At 47.4% G+C, this 22,472-nt stretch overlaps 1 protein-coding gene across 1 annotated transcript in view; it reads right to left on the reverse strand.

The window, feature by feature from the left end:
• The window catches only part of kcnh3 (potassium voltage-gated channel, subfamily H (eag-related), member 3), a 1,115,372-nt gene that overhangs the window by 766,096 nt on the left and 326,804 nt on the right, over positions 1-22,472 (reverse strand). The window contains exon 2 of the mRNA XM_038789040.1: positions 9,789-10,022. Coding sequence (XP_038644968.1) covers positions 9,789-10,022 — 234 coding nt within the window. The remainder of the gene's footprint in view (positions 1-9,788; positions 10,023-22,472) is intronic.

Raw genomic sequence — 22,472 nt, forward strand, 5'->3', positions numbered from 1 at the left:
AGTGTCCAAAGGTTAGGTGGGGGTCACAGGGATGGGATTGGGCCTAGGTAGGCTGCTCTTTTGGAGGGTCGGTTCAGACTCAAAGGGCCAAATGACCTCCTTCTGACCTGAAGGGATTCTATGGTTCTGGTTCGTAGAGATGAATACTAGGTTGAATCTGTAACAGATTGTAGAAAGTATGTTATCGCTTTTGGTCGATTGGAACAATTTCAGATAAAAATGGAATAATATCTGATTTACCTGTCGTAAGAGACTGCATTGTAAGTGGATTCCATATAGTACATAGCCTCCCAAGATTAATACAACAAGTTTATCCTCAACAATGGAGAAGCATCAGACATCAGTGCAAAGATAAAGCTGAAACATTTGCAACCATCTTCAATCAGAAGTGCTGAATAGATGGTTCATAATGTGCCTTTCATCACAGATGCCAATATTCAGCCAATTCAAGTCACGACAAAGGGGGTGGGTTTCTCCATCCTGCTGCATCAGATTTTTGGTGCGGCACGCCGTCGGGATTCTCTGTTTCGCTGGCTGGTCAATGGGGTTTTCCATTGTGGGGCAGCCCCACGCCATCAGGAAACCGGTTGCCGGCAAAACAGAGAATCCCGACGGTGCAGCCCATGCTATCCAGAAATGGCTCAGCACACTTGAAACAGCAAATGCTATGGGACCTGACAACATCCCATTTGTGGTACTGAAGACGTGTGCTCCAGGACTAACTACATCCATAACCAGGCTGTTCTCGTACAGCTGCAAACACTAGCATCTGCCTGACAATGCCTGTGGAAAATTGCACAGATATGGTCCTGACAACACAAAGCAGGACAAATCCAATCAGGCTCATTCTCAAAGAAAGTTAGAGCAAGGCACTAACGATTGGCAGTGATGTTGATATCTCAGGCATGAAGAAAAGGAACAACAATTTGCATTTATATAGCACCTTTAATGTAGTAAAATTTCCCAAGGTGCTTTCCAATAGTAGCATTAGACAAGATTTATCAGTGAGACCGTTTTAAAAATTTCTATAGCTGCGGAAGGAGTTATCTTTGATGTGTTGTTGAAAAATCCATTGCAGCCTCCATCCAAATTGGGGCTTTGGCACTGCAATTTCACAATCGTGGCAACAGCAGCCATTTTAGCTCATTGCCAGAGCTCTGGAGTATTGTGAAGACACACATTGCATAGAGTAAACTATAGAAGCATTTTAAGGTCTAAATGTTCTGACTAATCTTTTAGATTTCAAGGGATGTCTCCGTTACATCATATTGCATTTGATCCTGCATCTGCTCTAGCGTGTTGAGTTATTAAAATATTTAGGAAAGGTCACCACTTGACTTCTAGATAAACTATTTCAAAATACATACCATGTTTAATGTCCTTAAATCCACTTATATAATTTGGATTTTAATGCCTGGAGTGCCATTCTTTAGTCCAAGCAGCTGATAATACTTATACTTAGAAAGAAGCAAGACTTGAAGAGGGAATGCTTTCCATTAATCGGTGTATTACAGTAAGTCGCACATGCTTGTCTAGTCACAACCAGACACCATCAATGATTAATACTCCTCACTGCATATTTGACAATGTTCAAAGACAAACACAGCATTCAGTCATTCTGGGTAACCAAGGTTATCTGAATTTGTGCTTATGGAACGACTAAATAAACCACAATTGAAAGAATAAGTTAACAGGTCTCAAAGCAGCACTGCTTAATGAGACGTCTTAAGATGGTATGAAAGCATAATGCGATTCTTCCCTCTCCCTGTCAGTGACGGGTCACGTTTCCAGGTATTCAAGGTCAGGAACATTATTAGAATAAATTTACATATCATTATCACCACATCAAATAATCAATCCGCAGTGGCGTGATGGCAGAATGGTGTGAAGCATAATAGTCTCCATAGGTGCCCCCGGGGAGCTCAGGTGAGTGCAGCGCTCAGGGGGTGAGGATCATACCTAGGCACTTCATGGGTAGTGTCCCGGCAAATTCCCAGCAACACCATTGCACTATCTGGGAACTATCCCGGCACTGGCACGGAGGGAAGAATCGCATTATGCTTTGATGTCTGGGCAGTTCCCAAGTATTACCTGTGTCGTGCCACTTATGCGCATTTGATGCCCAGGCACTGCGTGGGTAGTGCCAGGGAGCACCTGGATTAACTGGTTTGCTTACTATGCATTGGGACAAAATGGCACCCGTTTCATCGAGTATCTGAGTTGATGGCGGGGCGGGCAAATCAGAGGCTGTTCCACAGGGCTACGTAGTGGGACCGGTGACTTGAAGTTTTGTTTCAAAGTCCCATCACCATTGCCTTCGGCAGCTTGAAAACTGCTTTTCCTGCCCGACTTTGGCCTTTGCCAGTTTCATAATCATAATAAAACAATGTTTGATATGGACTTCTGGTTGCAATCTTTGCTATTTCGTCGCATTGTCATTCATCTGAAGCTGCTTTTGGCAATGCAGGCACTCTGAAATTTGGTGTTGAAGAACGATGAGCTGTCTGTGGAGGTAACTTGTCCAGATTATTAAGATGAAGACAAATTTCAGGCTATCTCCCAACCTCCTGGGTCAGTCATTGTCACATTAATTTCTACCTTTAAATGTTCAGTCCTGTAGTATCAATGAATGAAATGTTTTAAGTTGTACAATGAACTGAAGTGTTTGTGCTAATGGTGTTTTTCCCTTTCCAGACAATTTATGAGCCCAAACCATAAAATTCCCATTGTGAAATTCCCAAACAACATCATAAATCTGTGTAATTTTAAGCCAAGTAAAATGTCCGAAAACACTGCATAGAGTCTTAATCACACAAAATTTGAATCTGAGTTAAAGGAGTCATTACGACAAGTGACCAAAAGCTTAGCTGCCAATGGTGAGGCGAAGGAAGTGGGTAAAGCACATAGTTGTCTGGAACTGCAGTTCAGGATTCTTCCTTTGCCATACAAAATGGCACAGAGTGTTCCATCTAGTTGCCAAGCAGGGGCAACTCGCCCACTGGAAATATAGGTGCACATGACTTTCTGAGGTGGAGTCAATCACTTTGAAATGAAATGAAAATTAAAATTGTTTATTGTCATGAGTAGGCTTCAATGAAGTTACTGTGAAAAGCCCCTAGTCGCCACATTCCGGCGCCTGTCCGGGGAGGCTGGTACGGGAATCGAACCGTGCTGCTGGCCTGCTTGGTCTGCTTTAAAAGCCAGCGATTTAGCCCAGTGAGCTAAACCAGCCCCTAGACTGATCCCATTTGATCAATGTATCATGTGACCTAGATTCACTGGAGCTTCCAAAGCTTTAATGCAAGGGTGGCAGCTCAGAGTCTCTCAGATTTCAGCCAAGGTACAATAAATCATCAAGCACTCAGCTCCAGATAAAGGAATCAGTTCAAACACTAATAATATATACCATGCTTTGAAACGTATTTATCTGGTATTTTCATCAGATAGGATCTACTTTGCAAAAGAAAAAAGAAAAAGGACTTTATTGAATTCAATCACATACTGACTTTATCATTGATTTAAGTAATCATTATCTGACAGCTTTTCATATCAATGTATAAAATAAAGGCACCTGGCTTGAAGTAAATACTGGGATCTATGTCCTGGAGAAGGGTAATGTGCTTTCTTAGTGCTGTTTAGCTGTGCATTTTTGACAGCCTGCAGTTAGCACTATGTTCTGCTGGTTTTTGAATGATATCACCATGTTAGATGGATATAGTTAACATAATCATTCTGAAAAATGGATTCGAATACAGTGTTCAGTGGGGATAACTGATGGGCACATGTTTGTTCTGGCATCAGTATGAGAGGCATTTTCTTTGAAAGTAAACACGAGCCAGTTCACCAGTCCTGAAATTACACACTATTGCCAGCATTTCCTTTTGATAGCAAGTACTTTTCCTATATAGAACATGGTGACAAAAAACATTTCTGTCATTTTTCCACCACTAATCATCTCCCCCACACCCCAAATTCTCTGACAAATTTAGCGTTTTTGTGCATTTATTTACTGTGTTTCCAGCCAGATAATTGACATTTTGGAAAATGATGACCAGTGATACTTGCAGCCCTGAATTTCCGGAATGCCCACTCAAAGTGCACTTGGAATAAGTTAAAATCCGAAATCTAAATATATTGTTCTCTTGATCAGCTGAGATCAGCAGACGTGAAAGTTCCTGATTGTGGTGGTATGATTTGCATAGCTGTCTGCCATCGGTGCAGAACACTGGCTTACCATTGGCCCTGGTCGGTCATGTGCCTCTCGACCAATTGGTTGAGACCAGTCATGTGATGGCTCTCCGATTGGTCGAGAGGCTGAGTTAACCACGCCTCCAGATCGAGGTATAAATAGCCAGAACGCCCGGCGGTCGTCCATTTACTGTAGTCGACCGCAGAGCTAACTTCTAGCTTATTAAAGCCTAACTTTTGTACAGCAACTCGTCTCGCGTTCGATTGATGGTTCATCACTGATCTTGATAGCTTTTCCCAAGATTCAAGATGCGACAGGTAGGACCTATGTTTTTTTCAGGTCTCATTCAGTTGCCCCACTCAACATAAGGAGCTTTTTCCCCTCCCTAATTGTACAAATCAGCATCAACATACATTGCATGAGATTTCCTGAAAATATGCATGATGCACTCATCTGTCAGAATTCTTCATTCGCAGAGCTCCTCAAGAAAATAAGTCACGCCGATGGTTGATTTGTAGGTGGCGAGGCCTACCTACTGTTCCCATGGCCCAAATATAGTCGGGGTTTGGTACAGGTTAAAAGGACAGTTGAAATCAGAAAAGGGACATTTTTGCAGCCTTGTGTACTGCCCTGCAGTATATTCTATCCAGCTCACTGTAGCCTGCTGTGTCCTGCACTTCTCCATTCAAACAGACGTGGATATGGTGTCATAATAATGAAGAAAAACATTGGATTGCGACCCAAAAAATTTAACTTTAAATAAGACTTGTGAATGTTTGAAATTGACACACAAACCCAAAGATGGCTGAGGATATACAATCAGCCACTGGCTGAATTGCTGGGAGAGGGGGCGAGATGATACTCGGAAAGACAATGGAACCACACCCTATTTCCTGACAAGGTACTTTGAATGCATCCAGAAACTAATTACCATCACTGGTGGAGACAAAGGGACAAAATGGTCATCTTATCTCAAGAGATCCTGTGAGTAATGCCCAGGCAGAATTGTGGATTCCGCATTCCAGTTGGATTTTACAAAGATTGGGTTTTAAGCCAGCTGAAAGCTGCTCCAGGTTGTCTGCCTCAGAGAAGTGCTGGAAGTTTCGATATATAAATAAACCAGCCAGCACGCACACCCATTGCCTCGGCAAATAGCCATTTTTGCATGTATATCTCGAATCTATTGCTCTCTGTCTGTGGAAGTCAGTCCAGTCAGCAAAAGAAGACAGGGAAGCTTCTTCACCAAACTACAGAACACTGGAATCACAAAACCAACTATTTTCCTGACTATTCGCCTCCTGAAGTCAACTCTATTAGAATCTGAAATCTTAATTTAGGCAGCAAAGGAGCACAAGTTCCCGTACCAGCCTCCCCAGACAGGCGCCGGAATGTGGCGACTAAGGGCTTTTCACAGTAACTTCATTGAAGCCTACTCGTGACAATAAGCAATTTTCATTTTTCATTTCAAGTGGCTAGCACTGTGGCTTCATAGCACCAGGGTCCCAGGTTCGATTCCCCGCTGGGTCACTGTCTGTGCGGAGTCTGCACGTTCTCCTCGTGTCTACGTGGGTTTCCTCCGGGTTCTCCGGTTTCCTCCCACAGTCCAAAGACGTGCAGGTTAGGTGGATTGGCCATGCTAAATTGCCCTTAGTGTCCAAAACAAAAAGGTTAGGAGGGGTTATTGGGTTATGGGGATAGGGTGGAAGTGAGGTGAGGGCTAAAGTGGGCCGGTGCAGACTATTTGGGCCGAATGGCCTCCTTTTGCACTGTATGTTCTTTGTATAACAAACAACGCTTCACCACCTACTTGCGAGTCAAGAGCTGTTCCATATACTTTTCTTTTATATTCCCTTACTTTGGATTCAACTCTCTCTTCTAACCTGTATGAATGTATACACATGTGTTTTACAATCTTTTTTGTTGCCTTTAGGAATTAATAAATAATTTTAACCTTAATTCAAGAAAGCCTGGTTAAATTGGCTCCTTTTAAAACATAATGGACGCGATTCAACCAGAAGAAAACAAGAGTCCGGTTTTGGGCTCGCTGAACAGGGGGTTTCTCGGCACTAAAGACGCTGTTATTCAATGTCACTTTGTTGGGGTTTTTCGGCTCAGCGAGGAATTCCCTATCCAAGTCGCACTGGTTCGTCAGTGAAGGAAGTCACCTTGCAGATCAGGGCACCATTTTCAAAGGCATCCCCAGTCTTTTGACCTTTTGACCCCCATCTTTTGACCGCGGCCTCCAGGCCCCCCCCACTGCACCCAACTTACCTCTTCTGGAGGCCTCGAGCCGCCCCCCTCCACCGACCCCCCCCCCCCCCCCCCCCCCATCCCTGTCCAATGCCTGACCACCCGGGGATCTCTAATGGCCTGGGAGACCCACTCCAGGCACCATTACACCTGGTCCTTGTTTGTGGAAACCAGTGCTAAACGGCGCCCTGCAACGTCTCCCAAGCACAGCCGTTAGGTCCCGGGTGCCTGGAGAATCCGGTGAAGACATATTTAAGTTAGCATACTGGCTCATTTAAATATGCACATATGTACTTCGCCCAATCAGGGCGAGATCCAGATTGCGATGTCTCGCGAGGTTCGGTTGAATCTCACAAAATGTCGCAAATCTCTCAAGAGGCCTCTCACGAGATTCAACGGCCTCGTCATGTCACAAAGTGGGTGCAATGAGGCCAGTAAACCGTGCCCAACTATTGGTTCTTGGAAAAGGTATCTACGAAAAGGGATAATATTTAGATCAGGGCACTGTTATAGCCAAACGGTGACAAATTGAGCCTGGTCTCGCCCAGATCAACAACTCTGGGGGAACTTCACTTAAAGAGTGTTTGTAACAGTGGACATTGCTGAGAAGGTGCCTCAAGCTGCTGGTATCGGCAAAGATTGCCAAAATGACAGATACTCAGAGGCTGTTCAGTGACAGTTAGAAGAGGCATTAGAGCACAATTAATGATTGAAATCTTTCCCTCTGTTTGATACAGCCACAACTCCCCTAGTTTCTACCTCCAAATTACTAAACCTTCAACCTGGTGCCCAATGTCGAACTTTAAAACACACCAGGCCCTTTTACCACTCAGTAACCATATCAATAATAATTATCTGATTGAAAAGCCAGCATGAAATGAATGCACACATTTCCTGTCTGACTGGCTTACTAAACCATAACATGCAGGAACAGATATGAAGAGCAGGATTTTACTGCTGTTCACTGTCACCTCTCCAATCATGCAGTTTCCTCAATTATTACACTGTAACAAAGGGACCTCAACCATAAACTTGTAAATAACTTTCAAAGCTACAGGACATAATTGAGCTCAATAATGAACTCACCCTCTAATAGGCCAACTTGAACAGTGTAATAGGAGTTGTGGCACAGTGATAGCACCTCTACTTCTGGACCAGAAGTTCGGGGTTCAAGTCCAACGCCAGGACTTGTTAGCCACGAAAGGAGCGTTCATAAAGCTGCTCAATGGGCTGATAATCAGCTCTGGAATACTTTCCCCAAAAAGGGTAAAACATTATGGGCTGAATTCTCTGCAGGCGGGATGCTCCATTTTGCCGGCAGCCCGGGGTTTTCCCGACGGCGTGAGGCTGCCCACAATGGGGTACCCCATTGGCCAACCGGTGAAACGGAGCATCCCAGCGGCGTGCTGAACCAGACATCTGGCGCAGCCGGATGGAGAAACCCACCCCATGTATGTGAAGATGTGCCAAAAAGGTATAATACATTCCAATGCAGATAAAGGCTTAAACTGAAGAATCTCGGTGGAATTTGCAAAATGGAAGTCAAACTTATCATTCCAACCCATTCCTAAGTTCTTCTTATGTCCTGGCAAGTGCACAAGTATAGTTACAGGAAAGCTCAAATAAAATTTTCTAACAAATCCACACTGGGAACAATCTCCTTACCTCAAATAAACAACTACAGCTAGTCATTAAGAAAGTAAATAACATGACAACATGATGGTATCTCATAAAGAACCTTTGAGGAGCATAATTTTTTTTAAATTCCTCTTTAGCTGCTTATTTATTATCTGTGATTCCTCGGGTTAAGTGCCAAGTAACTGCAGCTCTCAGAATTGATTAGATCAACCTAAAAGCTTTCTGCCTCAAGTCTGCATGCAACCAACAGTGGATGAAACAAAATTAAATGGTTCTAAAAATCTTCAGTCCCATTGTCTAATCAAACTGACTGGTTCTGGTCGCCTCCAGTGCCAGTTTTGAATCTAGTTCCATCTTCCAACTCATGTTATTTGTTGTGACAACGGATTTGATAATTTCTAGTTCTTTTAGCTTAATGTTAGCAAAACAGCAGCCATTCTCTTTGGCCTTACCCATATTAAACCTGGCTGCCGATTCAGGCTAAGGTAAGAATGTATATAAAACCCCGCCATGCTGCTTTATCTGAGCTCAGCTTTCTCACCACACCCCTCAGCCCACAATATGAACTGTATCAAAATCACCCTCTTCCAGCTCTCAAATGCTTTCCATCACCATCCTTATCCCTTGCACTGTATTGCTATATTGCAGTTCAATGCTGCTGTCTGCTTCAGATTCTATTTGTCTACACACTTCTCTTGCCAGCTTTCTTGCTTTGGCTACAATTCATGCAGAATGTGGTAGCGCACATATTGAGCTGGACATTCAGCACCTCTGTATTCACCTTTCTCCAGCTAATAGACTTCTTTGAATCAATCCTCGTGTTGCCTTGCCCGATCTCAGCCATCTCCTGCACCCATATTTCTTACATGACCCGCTTTTCCTGCAATGGTTCACTCACTCCTTGTATCCAGTTACCTCCCCTCCACCAGTGACAGCTGTTCATTTAGACACCATGCCCTCACTTTCTGTAACTCCCTTAACAAGTCTACTTTGTCATCCCTCTTTCTACTTTCAAAACCATCTTAAAGATATGTCTTCCAAACAGTGATGCCAATAATCCAACCCTTCTGCAATCCATTGCAAAGCAATCTGAGATGTCATTCAGTTACACAAATTGCTTCAAAGAAATGTACATTGGTGACATATGGCTGAAATTCTGACAGTTGATACATGTGACATCAACAAAAAAAAGTGAATTAATACAGCCAGATTAAAAAGCATGAAACAATCAACTCAAGTCCTGAGTACAATTGAATAGTAACTCTAATTTCCTGTTGGGATTTTCATTCCAGAAGCTGGATAATCCATTATTTCAGTCCCAGGATAAGATACAGGAGGGCCAGATATGACAGGATTTTAGATATTCCACAAAAGCTCTGAAACAAGAATAAAGTTATTGCATTGGTGATGGAGGGTCAGGACAGGTGGAGCAGGGGGACGTGGAGCTAAGTAAGTTAATGAGGCCCAGATGTTAAAATTGTTGGCGTGTCCAAGTCCCAGTTGATACTGATTCTTAGGTTGATTTTGGTCTCCCCCGCATCCCCCTGTTAATATCAGAGCCATTATGTCAGTGAGGAATGACACGTAGCACAGGTGACAGCTGAGCAGGGAAGGGGCAAGAGCAAAAAAGCGACTTGAGGAAGGAAAGGAAGTATATTTTAAACTAAAAATAGTAAGTTTTGCAAAAAGGAATTTAATTTTGTTTACTCACCACTCTTCTTATAGAAGATCAGTTCAGTCTTGAACTCACACTTCTCATCCAGTGTTTTCTGGATCTGGATTTTCATGGCTTCATTTGTTTCTACTCCATAGAGGAATTTACAAGCACAGCTCTTCTGCATGAGTTCAGCTCTGGCATAGCCAGTCAGTTCGCAGAATCCATCGGAGCAGTACACTATTGGATACACGTTCAATACCTGAGCATTTCCCAGAACAAAGTTGCTGTCTGTTGAATTGAAAAAGATACATTAATTTGACAGCTTTTCATGATAATAAAAATGTTTAAGGAAAATAACTCAGAAATATTAAATGTGAAGAATATCATAAAAGTGGTTGTGGCTAATTCTTAACCACCTGATGAAATGGCCTAGCAGTTCACTCAGCTGTATGAAACTGCCAATAAAATGTAAAAAAATTAAAACTAGATGGGTCATTTGATATTGACTGAAACATTGAATTATCCCATAACAAAGGCACCCCCAGACCACTCAACCCTGCAAAATCCTCTTCCTTAACATCTGGGCAGCTGTGCCAAAATTGGGAGAGCTGTCCCAAAGACTAGTCAAGCAGCAATCTGTCATAGAACCGTATCTTACAGCCAATTTTCAAGATTTCTCCATCACCAGTCCTGTGTATGTCCTATCCTTCCAACAGTCAGGAGGGAGTGACCCTGGGGATCTGCAACATTGTCTCTATATCCAATGAAGTCTCAAGTCCTCTTGATTGTCACTTATTATCCTCCCTCAGCTGATGAATCAGTACTCCTCCATGTTGAACATCACTTGGTAAAACCATTGAGAATGTACTTTGTTGGGGTACTTCAGTACAAATTATTAAGAGGGCCTCAGTTTGTGCCAGACAGGGCCTGCATCAGGTGGTGATGGAACCAACCTGAGGCAAAATATATTTGACCTTATTCTCACCAATCTACCTGTCACAGTTGCATCTGTCCACAACAGCATTGGTAGAAGTAGCCACCTCACAGTCCTTGGGGAGACAAAGTCCCGTCTTCACATTAAGAATAACCTCCATCTTTTTGTGTGGCACTACCACCATGCTAACTGGGATAGACTTAAAACAGATTTAGCAACTTATGACTGGGCATCCATGAGTCGATGTGGGCCATCAGCAGCAGCAGAATTGTTTTCAACCAGAATTTGCAACTTCATGGCCCGGCATAACTCTCACTCTACCATTACTACCAAGCCAGGGGATCAACCCTGATTCAATGAACAGTGCAGGAGATCATGCCAGAGCAACTTTGGGCATATCAAAAATGAGGGCCGGGATTCTCCCCTACCCGGCGGGGCAGGGGGTCCCGGCGTGATGGAGTGGCGTGAACCACTCTGGCGTTGGGCCGCCCCAAAGGTGCGGAGGTCTCCGCACCATTAGGGGCCAAGCGCTCACATTGAGGGGCTAAGCCCACGCCGGAGTAGTTGGCACTCCGCCGGCTGGCGTGAACGGCCTTTGGCACCACGCCAGCCGGGGCCGAAAGGACTTCGCTGGCCGGCATAAGTCTGCGCATGCACCAGAGCGTCAGCGGCTGCTGACGTCATTCCGGCGCATGCGCAGGGGAGGGGGTCTCTTCCGCCTCCACCATGGTGAAGACCATGGCGAAGGCGGAACAAAAAGAGTGCACCCACGGCACAGGCCCGCCCGCCGTTTGGTGGGCCCTGATCGCGGGCCAGGCCACCGTGGGGGCACCCCCAGTGTTAGATCGCCCTGCGCCCCCCCCCACTAGGATCCCGCTGCCCGCCCGTGCCGCCAATCCTGCCAGTCAGGTAGGTGTTTTGATTCCCGGCGGCGCGAGAGGCTGGACAGTGGCGGGACTTCGGCCCATCGCGGGCTGGAGAATCGCCGGGGGTGCGGGCCCACCGACTGGCCCGGCGGGATTCCCGCCCCCACCGAATCTCCGGTGGTGGAGAATTAGGGACATGGCGGGGGCGGGATCGACGCCGGCTCCCAGCGATTCTCCGACCCGGCGGAGGGTCGAAGAATCCCGCCCGAGGTGTCAACCTGGTGAAGCTTTAACACAGGATTAATTGTGTGCCAAACAGCAAAAGCAGAAAGTAATAGACAGAACTAAGCGATTCCACAACAAGCACATCAGATCTAAGCTCTGTAGTCCTGCCACATCCAGCCATGAATAGTGGTGGACAATTAAACAACTCACTGGAGGAGGAGGCTCCACGAATATCCCCATCCCCAATGATGAGAAGCCCAGAACATATGTGCAAAAGACAAGACTGAGGCATTCGCAATAATATTCACCCAGAAGTGCTGTGTGGATGATCTATCCAGGTCTCCTCCCCAGCATCACAGATGTCAGTCTTCAGCCAATACGATTCACTCCACGTGATATCAAGAAACGGCTGAAGGCACTGGATATTGCAAAGGCTATGGGCCCGACACTATCCCAGTAATAGTACTGAAGACCTGTGCTCTAGAACGGTTCGCACCCCTAGCCAAGCTGTTTCAGTACAGCTAAAACACTGGCATAAACCCGGCAATGTGGAAAATTGCCCAGGTGTGTCCTGTAAACAAATTCACCCAGCCAATTACTGCACTATCAGTCTACTCTCCATCATCAGCACAGTGATGGAAGGGGCCATCAACAGCGCTATCAAGCGGCATTTACTCAGCAATAACCTGCTCACGAAACTCAGTTTGGGTTCCGCCAGGGTCACTCAACTCCTGATCTCATTACAGCCTTGGTTCAAACATGGACAAAAGAGCTGAATGCCAGAGGTGAGGTGAGAGTGACTGCCCTTGACATCAAGACAACATTTGGCTGAGTATGGCATGAAGGAGCCCTAGCTAAACTGAAGTAAATGGGAATCAGCGGGAAAACTCTCCATTGTTTGGAGTCATACCTGGCACAAAGGAGGATGATTAAGATGGTTGGATGTCAATCATCTCAGCTCCAGGACATCACTGCATAAGTTCCTCAGGGTATTTGTCAAGGCCCAACCATCTTCAGCTACTTCATCAATGACCTCCCTTTCATCATAAGGTCAGAAGTGGGGATGTTTGCGGGTGACTGCACAATGTTCAACACCATTCGCGACTCCTCAGATAATGAAGTAGTCCATGTCCAAATGCAGCAAGACCTGGACAAAACCCAGGCTTAGGCTAACAAGTGGCAAGTTACAAGTGCCAGGCAATGACCATTTCCTACAAGAGTGGATCTAACCACCGTTCCTTGACATTCAATGGCCTTACCATCGCTGAACCCCCATAATCAATATCCTGCGGGTTACCATTGTTCAGAAACTGAACTGGACTAGCCATATTAATACTGTGGCTATCTGACTTCCGGTGGCGGCGATGTTCGAGTGAGCCGCACATTCGGTGGGCTCTCACTCCGGCGGGGCTGAACAGCTGATTCCCCGCGATAGCGGGACCACGGGGGCGGCAAAAAGGCTGCCGGAAAAGAAGAGGAGAGCGGGCTGCAGCAGATGGAAGTGTGGGAGGCCAGCAGGTGAGGAAGAAAGAGAGAGAGAGAGACGGAGGTAAGGAGGAAGCTGACCTGAAGGGTAAGATGGCGGACCCACGGACCTTCCTTCCTCCAGGACAAAGAAAAAAAGTTTGGAGTTGCTGAGGAGGGACAGCTTGGACCCACTTCAGATGCCCAGGAGGTAAAATTTAAGAAGCTGGGCGAAGGAAAGCGGCAGCGAAGGCGCTGAGGAGCGGGCTGCGGCACTTGGAACAGCGGGATTCCAGAAGGCAGAAGAAGAAGGAGAAATAGGGACAGAGACAAGGACCTGAAGAAAATTACCTGGGACCTAAGATGGCGGACACACGGACCCCGGACTCAGCAATCCAGCTGGCGCTGGACAACATGCTCCAGGTAATGAAGTCCAGTTTTGAAGCGCTGAAGCGGGACAGCTTGGACCCAATCCAGAAAGCGGTGGATCAGCTGAACCAGAGGCTGGATGCGCAAGATGTTAAAGTTAAGGAGCTGGGAGAGGCGGTGGAGGAGCAGGCGGATGCGCAAACGGTTGCAGCGCTAGAAGTGGACGGCCTGAAAGAGCGGCAGATAAGACTGCTGGACAGAGTGGAGGAGCTGGAGAATAGAGTCCACAGGAACAATCTGAGGATGGTCGGCCTCCCGGAGGGGGCGGAGGGAGCTGATGCTGCAGCGTTTGTAGCAGACCTGCTGAAGCAGCTGATGGGGGCCGAAGCCTTTCCGCGACCGCTGGAGCAGGAGGGGGCACACAGAGTGCAGGCAAGGCAGGGGCGGCCGGGCAGACCCCCCCCCCCCCCCCACCCCCCGCCCGATGGTGATTAGGTTCCACAGGTTCGTGGACAAGGAGCGGGTGCTGCAGTGGGCAAAGAGCGCCAGGAGCAGCACGTGGAACAACAGTGTTCTCCGCATTTATCAGGACCTAAGCCAGGAGGTGGCTCGGCGGCGAGCAGCCTTTAAGAATGTCAAGGAGGTGCTGTTCAAGAAGCACGTGAAGTTTGGTCTGCTGTTCCCAGCTCGGCTATGGGTCACGCACCAGGGTCAACACCACTACTTTTCCGAGCCCGAAGAAGCGATGGATTTTGTGAGGGACCTGGGGCTGGTCCCGAAAGGAGGCCCCAAGGACGCGAGTTAGGGCCCGAGGATTTCTGTGGGAAGGAACGCCGAATGTGCCTGGACTGCTGCTCAACAGTTTGCTGGGCCAAGGGGGCCAAGCGGAACATTTGAGACTCTTTCCTTTGTTCATGGGCATTTATGTGCTTTTTCTCTTTTTTCTGTGGTTTTTTCTTTTTATTTCCTGTTTGGGCTGGTTTGTGCTTTTTGTGCAGCTCGCGGAAGACACTGGAGCCGGCTTGCCCCAGTGGGTGGGGAGGAGGACGGGGAAACAAGGGGAATGGGACAGGAAGGCGCCGGAGTGTTGAGTCACCGGGCTACCAGATTGGCTAGTCAAGGAAGTCAGATGGGGGGGGGAAGTTACAGCCAGTAGATGGCAGGGGTGGGGGTATCGGGGGATGGGGTTAGGGGAGGGGGGGGATGTTCTGCTGACGGGAGAGGGACTTGAAATAGGCACTGGAAAGGAGGTTGAGGGTGGAGGCAGCCAAAGGGCGGGCCAGGAATGGCACGACGCACGGGCCAGGGGCCGGCCCGAGAAAGGCTATGGCTGACCGGCGGGGTGGGGGGGGGGTGGGGGGGGGGGGGGGGGGGGGGTGGGATGTGCCCCCCGACCAGGCTGATCACCTGGAACGTCAAGGGACTGAATGGGCCGGTTAAGAGGGCGCGGGTGTTCGCGCACTTGCGGGCCCTGAGGGCGGACGTAATTATGTTGCAGGAGACACATCTGAAAGTGTCAGACCAGACCAGGCTAAGGAAGGGCTGGATTAGCCAGGTCTTCCACTCGGACTTGGACTCGAAGTCCAGAGGGGTGGCAATCATGATCAACAAGCGCGTGCAATTTGAGGCAGAGGGCATATCCGCAGACAGGGGGGGCAGATACCTGATGGTACGGGGCAGGCTGGAGGGGAGAAGAGTGGTGCTGGTGAATATATATGCCCCGAACTGGGATGACGTGGACTTCATTAAAAGAGTGCTGGGGAAGATCCCGGACTTGGATTCTCGCAGGCTAATAATGGGAGGGGACTTTAACATGGTCCTTGACCCGACTTTGGATCGGTCGTGTCCCAGAACGGGTAAACTCTCAGCAATGGCAAGGGAACGGAAAGGGTTTATGGAGCAAATGGGGGCAGTGGACCCCTGGAGAGAGGGACAGCCAACAGGAAGGGGCTACTCGTTTTACTCGCACGTCCATAAAGTATATTCCAGGATAGATTTCTTTGTACTAAGCAGGGACTGTATGGGGGAGGTAAAGAACACGGAATACTCAGCAATTACCATTTCAGACCATGCCCCGCATTGGGTGGACCTGCAGTTCGGGGGAGCGAGCTATCAACGCCCGCAATGGAGGCTAGATGTGGGACTGCTGTCGGAGGAGGGGATCTGCGAGAGGCTTCGGAAATGTATAAAAAATTACCTGCAGGTGAATGACACTGGGGAGGTCTCAGCGGCGACCATGTGGGAGGCGCTAAAGGCAGTAGTGCGGGGGGAGCTGATTTCAATTGGGGCCCACAGAGCCAAGGCAGACCGGGCAGAGATGGATAGATTGGTCAGGGAAATGGGTCGGATAGATGAAGAGCACGCGGAGTCCCTGGGGGAGGTTTTACTCAGGGAGAGGCAGAGGCTACAGGCGGAACTGGGGGCACTATCCACGAGCAGGGCCGTGGAACAGCTTAGGAAGGCGAGGGGAGTGGTGTACGAGTATGGGGAAAAGGCTAGCAGACTGTTAGCGCAGCAACTCAGGAGGAGGGAGGCGGCCAGGGAAATAGGTAGAGTGAAGGACGAGGGGGGGCGCAAAGTGGAGGATCCGGCAGAATTGAATAGGGTATTCCGGGACTTCTATCGTAAGCTGTATACTTCGGAGCCGCCGGAAGAACCGGAGGGGATGAAAAGGTTTCTGGACGGGTTAACATTCCCAACAAAGTTGGGGGGGGGGGGGGGGGGGGGGCGGCGAGTGGAAGAGTTGGGGGCCCCGATTAGAGTAGAGGAGGTATTGGGGGGCCTAAAGGCCATGCAGTCGGGGAAGTCCCCGGGGCCGGATGGATACCCAGTAAAGTTTTATAGGAAGTTCTCGGAGCTGGTGGGCTCGGTCATGGCGAGGGTTTTCAATGAGGCAAGGGACAGAGGGACACTGCCGCCGACAATGTCACAAGCCACCATATCTCTGATATTGAAGCGGGGTAAAGACCCGGAGGTGTGCGGGTCCTACAGGCCAATCTCCCTGATTAATGTAGACGCCAAGCTCCTGGCAAAGGTACTGGCGGGTAGAATGGAGGACTGTGTACCGGAGGTGATTGGGGAGGATCAAACGGGGTTCGTGAAAGGTAGGCAGCTGGTGGCCAATCTGAGGAGATTGCTCAATGTGATAATGATGCCCCCGGCGGGTAGAGAGGTGGAGGTAGTGGTGGCAATGGATGCCGAGAAGGCCTTTGACCGGGTGGAGTGGGACTATCTATGGGAGGTGCTCTGACGGTTTGGGTTCGGGGAGGGATTGGTGGATTGGATCAAATTATTATATCAGGCCCCGAGGGCCAGCGTCAGGACCAACAGAGAAGTGTCGGAGTACTTTAGGTTGTACCGAGGGACCAGGCAGGGCTGCCCGCTCTCCCCGCTCTCCCCGCTGCTGTTTGCGCTGGCCATAGAGCCGCTGGCGATTGTGCTGAGAGCCGCAGAGGATTGGAAGGGGATGGTGAGGGGCGGGGTTGAACACAGGGTTTCTCTTTATGCAGACGACCTGCTCCTGTACGTGTCGGACCCAGTGGCTGGGATGGGAACTATACTGGGAATGCTGAGGGAATTCAGCCAGTTCTCAGGATACAAATTAAATACGGTCAAGAGTGAAATGTTTGTGGTCCAGGCAAGGGACCAGGAGAAAAGATTGAGAGGGCTGCCGTTTAGGCTTGTTGAGGAAAATTTCCGGTATTTGGGAATCCAGGTGGCACGAGACTGGGGCAGGCTGCATAAGTTAAATTTGGCCAGGGTGGTGGAGCAAATGAAGGGAGAGTTTCGGAGATGGGATGCACTCCCGCTGTCGCTGGCAGGGAGGGTGCAGACTGTAAAGATGACAATCCTCCCTCGATATTTGTTTATTTTTCAGTGCCTCCCGATCTTTATCCCACAGTCCTTCTTCAAAAGAGTTAACGGGCTGATCATGAGCTTTGTCTGGGCGGGAAAGTCTCCGCGGGTGAAGAAGGCGATGTTGGAGAGGAACCGCAGCGAGGGAGGGCTGGCTTTGCCGAGTCTGGTCAATTAATACTGGGCGGCCAACATCGCTATGATAAGGAAATGGATGGTGGGTACGGGGTTTATTTGGGAGCGGGTGGAGGCGGCTTCGTGCAGGGGCTCCAGTTTGGGAGCCCTGGTCACGGCTCCTCTACCGCTGCCGCCGGCCAAGTACACCACCAGCCCGGTAGTGGTAGTGACCCTGCGGATATGGGGCCAGTGGAGGAGGCATGTGGGGGAGATGGGGGCGTCTGTCTGGGCGCCAATCTGCGACAACCATCGGTTCGCCCCCGGCAGTATGGATGGGGGGTTCCGAGTATGGCGGCGAGCAGGGGCGGGAAGGGTGGGTGATATGTTCCTGGAAGGGAGCTTCGCGAGTTTGAGGAGCTTGGAGGAGGAATTTGGGTTGGTAAGGGGAAATGATTTTAGATACTTACAGTTGCGGGACTTTGTTCGTAGACAGGTCCCATCTTTCCCGCGCCTCCAGCCAATGGGGATCCTCGACAGAATAGTCTCTAGGAGGGAAGAAGGGGAGGGCAGAGTCTCGGATATATATAAGGTGCTCATGAGGGAGGAAGGGTCCCAGACAGAGGAACTGAAACTTAAATGGGAGGAGGAGATAGGCGGGGAAATGGAGGATGGGCTGTGGGCAGAGGCCCTGAGTAGGGTAAACTCGACCGCGACATGTGCTAGGCTCGGGCTGATCCAATTTAAGGTCGTTCACCGGGCCCATATGACGGTGGCTCGGATGAGCAAATTTTTCGGGATAGAGGACAAATGCGCTAGGTGTGCGGGAGGACCAGCGAACCATGTTCACATGTTTTGGGCATGCCCTGAGCTGAGGGGGTACTGGGAGGGATTTGCGGGGGTCATGTCCCAGGTGCTAAAAACAAGGGTGGTGATGAGTCCAGGGGTGGCAATTTTTGGGGTTTCGGAAGACCCGGGGGTCCAGGGGGAGAAAGAGGCCGATGTGCTGGCCTTTGCTTCCCTGATAGCCCGGCGACGAATATTATTGGCGTGGAGGGACTCAAAGTCCCCGAAGACAGAGTGGTGGCTTGCGGACATGTCGAGTTTCCTGGGGATGGAAAAAATTAAGTTCGCCTTGAGGGGATCTGTGCAGGGGTTCACCCGGAGGTGGCAACCATTTATTGACTTCTCTGCGGGAGAGTGAGCGTCAGCAGGGGGGTGGGGGGAGGGGGGTAGAGTAGAGTAGGAGGGAAAATATGGCGGGTAGTACCGGTGGGAGGGGAGCGGGCTTGTGCAATATGTTACGATGGAAGTATTAAAAGTACGTGGATGTTTGCACATTTTTGCCTTTTTTGCTTCCTTTCTGATGATGTCTGTAACTGTTTATAAAGCCAAAAACTACCTCAATAAAATTGTTTATTAAAAAAAAAATACTGTGGCTATCGTGCTGGTCAAAGGCTAGGAATCCTACGGCCAGTAACTCACCTCCTGACCCCACAAAGCCTGACCACCATCTACAAGGCACAAATCAGGAGTGTAATGGAATCCTCTCCACTTGCCTGGATGAGTGCAGCTCCAACAACACTCAAGAAGCTTGACACCATCCAGAACAAAGAAGCTGGCTTGATTGCTTCCCCTTCCACAAACATTCAAACATTCCATGACCGACAAACAGTGGCAGTTGTGTTTACAAGATGCACTGCAGTAACTCACCAAAGTTCCCTAGACAGCACCTTCCAAATCCACGACCACTACCATCTAGAAGGACAAGCAGCAGATACATGGGAACCCTGCCACCTGGAGGTTCCCCTCCAAGTCACTCACCACCCTGACTTTGAAATATATCGCCATTCCTTCACTGTTGTTGGGGAAATATCCTGGAGCCCCCTCCCTAACAGCACAGTGGGTGTACCTACACATCAAGGACTGCTGCGGTTCAAGAAGGCAACCCACCACCACCTTCTGAAGAGCAATTAGGGTTCGGCAATAAACGCTGGCCTAACCAGCCAAGTCCATATCCCATAAATTAATTTATTAAAATGGGTGCCAATCTCATTTTTACCCTGGCTGCCCGATTCTCTGCCATATCGGTAACCTCGCTACCGGCAGAGAATCCAGGCCATTGTGTAATGTTTTTAATCTTGAAATCTAATTATTTAAATAAAACAAAGTAGTGATAGTCGGACAGGTGATGTGTTGCACCTGTAGCATGTGGGAGCTGGTGGAGAAGTGTGTGAACCACGGCGACCACATCTGCAGCAAGTGTCTGCAGCTCAAGGAACTTTGTCTCAGAGTGATGAGCTGGAGTGCAAGCTAAGGACACTGCAATGCATGAGCGAGGGAGAAAATTATCTGGACACTTTGTTCCAAGAGGCATTCACACCCCTAAGTCTAGCTACTTCTGATTTGATCTGTGATCAAAGACAGGGGTATGTGATTGTGAGTTTGGCAGGTCTGGAGATCCAGAAAATTAAAATGCAGGAGCCTCAGCCCCTGCAATTTCCAACAGTTTTGATGTTCTTGTAGCTTATGTGGAGGAGAGCAGGGACTATGAAATGAAAATGAAATGAAAATGAAAATCGCTTATTGTCACGAGTAGGCTTCAATGAAGTTACTGTGAAAAGCCCCTAGTCGCCACATTCCGGCGCCTGTCCGGGGAGGCTGATACGGGAATCAAACCGTGCTGCTGGCCTGCTTGGTCTGCTTTAAAAGCCAGCGATTTAGCCCAGTGAGCTAAATCAGCCCCAGACTACGGCAACAATGAGCAAACTGACCAGGGCACATAAGTGCAGGGGGCCATTCAAGTAGGGGAGCAAAAAAGATTGTAGTTGCAGTGGTGGACAATATAGTAGAGGGATATACATTATTCTCTGCAGCCGAGACCATGATCCAAAGACTCTGTTGCCAATGTTAATGACACCTCCACAGTGTTCAAGAAGAACTTGGAGTGGAAGGATCAAATCTTTGTGGTTCACCTGGTTCACCGGTGACATAGGTAGGATCAGGAAAGAGGTTCTGCAATTGGAGTATCTAATGGCAACATTTTAAAAAAGAAAACCAATCAGGTAATCTCTGGATTACTACCGGAGTCATGAGCAAATTAGAAAATAGGATAAATAAGATCAGAGAATTGAATTCATGGCTCAAATATACTGTCAAGAATTGGGTTTTGATACATGGGCCACTGGCATCAGTATGAGGAAAAGAGGGAGCCTTCACCTGAACCATACCAAGACCATTATCCTGGCACACCATATAACTATGGTGTGCCAGGCTGTAAGGAGGGCTTTGAACTAAATAGTTAGGAGGGAGAGTTCATGTGAGGGGCATATTGGAAGATTAATGAAGAACAAAAAGCAATAGTTCAGGGTAGCAATTCAGGAAATGATAGCCAGTGTGAGAAGAAGGGACAGAATGAACAAACATGAGAGTGTACAAGCAAAAAAAGGTCAGAGCAGGGAGAAATGGTAAAAACCAAAAGTTATTATTTGAATTAAATTATTTGAATTTGCAGCATTCAGAACAAGATGGTTCAAGACGGTTCCCGTACCAGCCTCCCCGGACAGGCGCCGGAATGTGGCGACTAGGGGCTTTTCACAGTAACTTCATTGAAGCCTACTCATGACAATAAGCAATTTTCATTTCATTTCATTCAATTGATAGCACAAATAAAAATAATTGTGTATGATATAAGCCATTACAGAAACAGTTGCAAAGTGACCAAGGATGGAGCCTGAATATTCATGGCTTTTTAACATTTCAGAAGGACAGGAAGGAAGGAAAAGGAGGTGGGGTAGATCCACTAATAAACAATAAGTCAGTAGAGTAATAAGCCACTATCTTGATTTGGAGGATCAAGTTGAATGGGTGAAGGTAAGAAATAGCAAAAAGGAAGATCCATTGAGAGAAACAAAAACATGGAAAAGTGGCAACAGCATTAAAATTTGGATATAGACAACATTTGTTCTTATAAATATCCTATTAATAATTTTAGTACAGCTGCAGTCTGTGAGAGCACCTACAAAGTAATTTTGTAAACGGCCCCAAACCTGCTTCTATTAAAACTGCTAAAATAATTTTCAAAGAACATCTTATTTTTCATTTTGCAAATGTTAAAAAAGTTGTTTAAATGAATGCTAAACAAGGTTTACAAGTTATTAATCTGACAATATTAGTATTAGTTGGGAAACAGACTTTGATTAAACCCTTTGAATTCTTTCATTCTTGCTTCAAACCTGGTTCACTACGGGAGGAACTCATTAATATAATGAACAGAATGAGTTCATTTATGAATCTGCAGTACACTGATTTGGGTGATGCATGTACGGTAGTAGAGCCACATTTACTCATTATCATTGTACAAGAAACTTGGTAAATTTTGCACATCTTGAGGAGAAGCATTACTATCCTTTTTTGGTAACTAATGTGCCACTGAAAAGAGCATCATAAACCCATTCAGTAAGTTCCATTCAGCCTTTATATCTCTTTCGTTGCTTAAACAATTGTGTAATCAGTTTCAAATTATCTTGGAGTGTGGGAATCGTCAGTGTTCAAAATTAAAATTATAAATTCAAACACAAGAAATTCAATCTTTAGCTAATTTTACACAATAGAGAAGGCGACGAGTGGAGAAGGAAAATGTTTACAATGAATTACACCATATTACAATTTCAGCAACAAGTAAAGCAAGTAGACAAACCATTTTATGACAAGTGAGCATTGACTAGTGTGGTAACATATATCAGTGTGGCCAATGCCAATAATTTATTTAAAGAAAATAAACTCAAGGGATAATAAGTGCCATTTGAGGAGGACATAATTTCCCCATGATAATAGTTTGCAAAATATATTCGCATTTACAGTGTCTGCTTTGTACACAGAGATATACACTAGACTCCTTGTCGCCATCCT

This window comes from Scyliorhinus canicula, chromosome 2 (genome assembly GCF_902713615.1).
Source record: "Scyliorhinus canicula chromosome 2, sScyCan1.1, whole genome shotgun sequence".
NCBI lineage: Eukaryota > Metazoa > Chordata > Chondrichthyes > Carcharhiniformes > Scyliorhinidae > Scyliorhinus > Scyliorhinus canicula.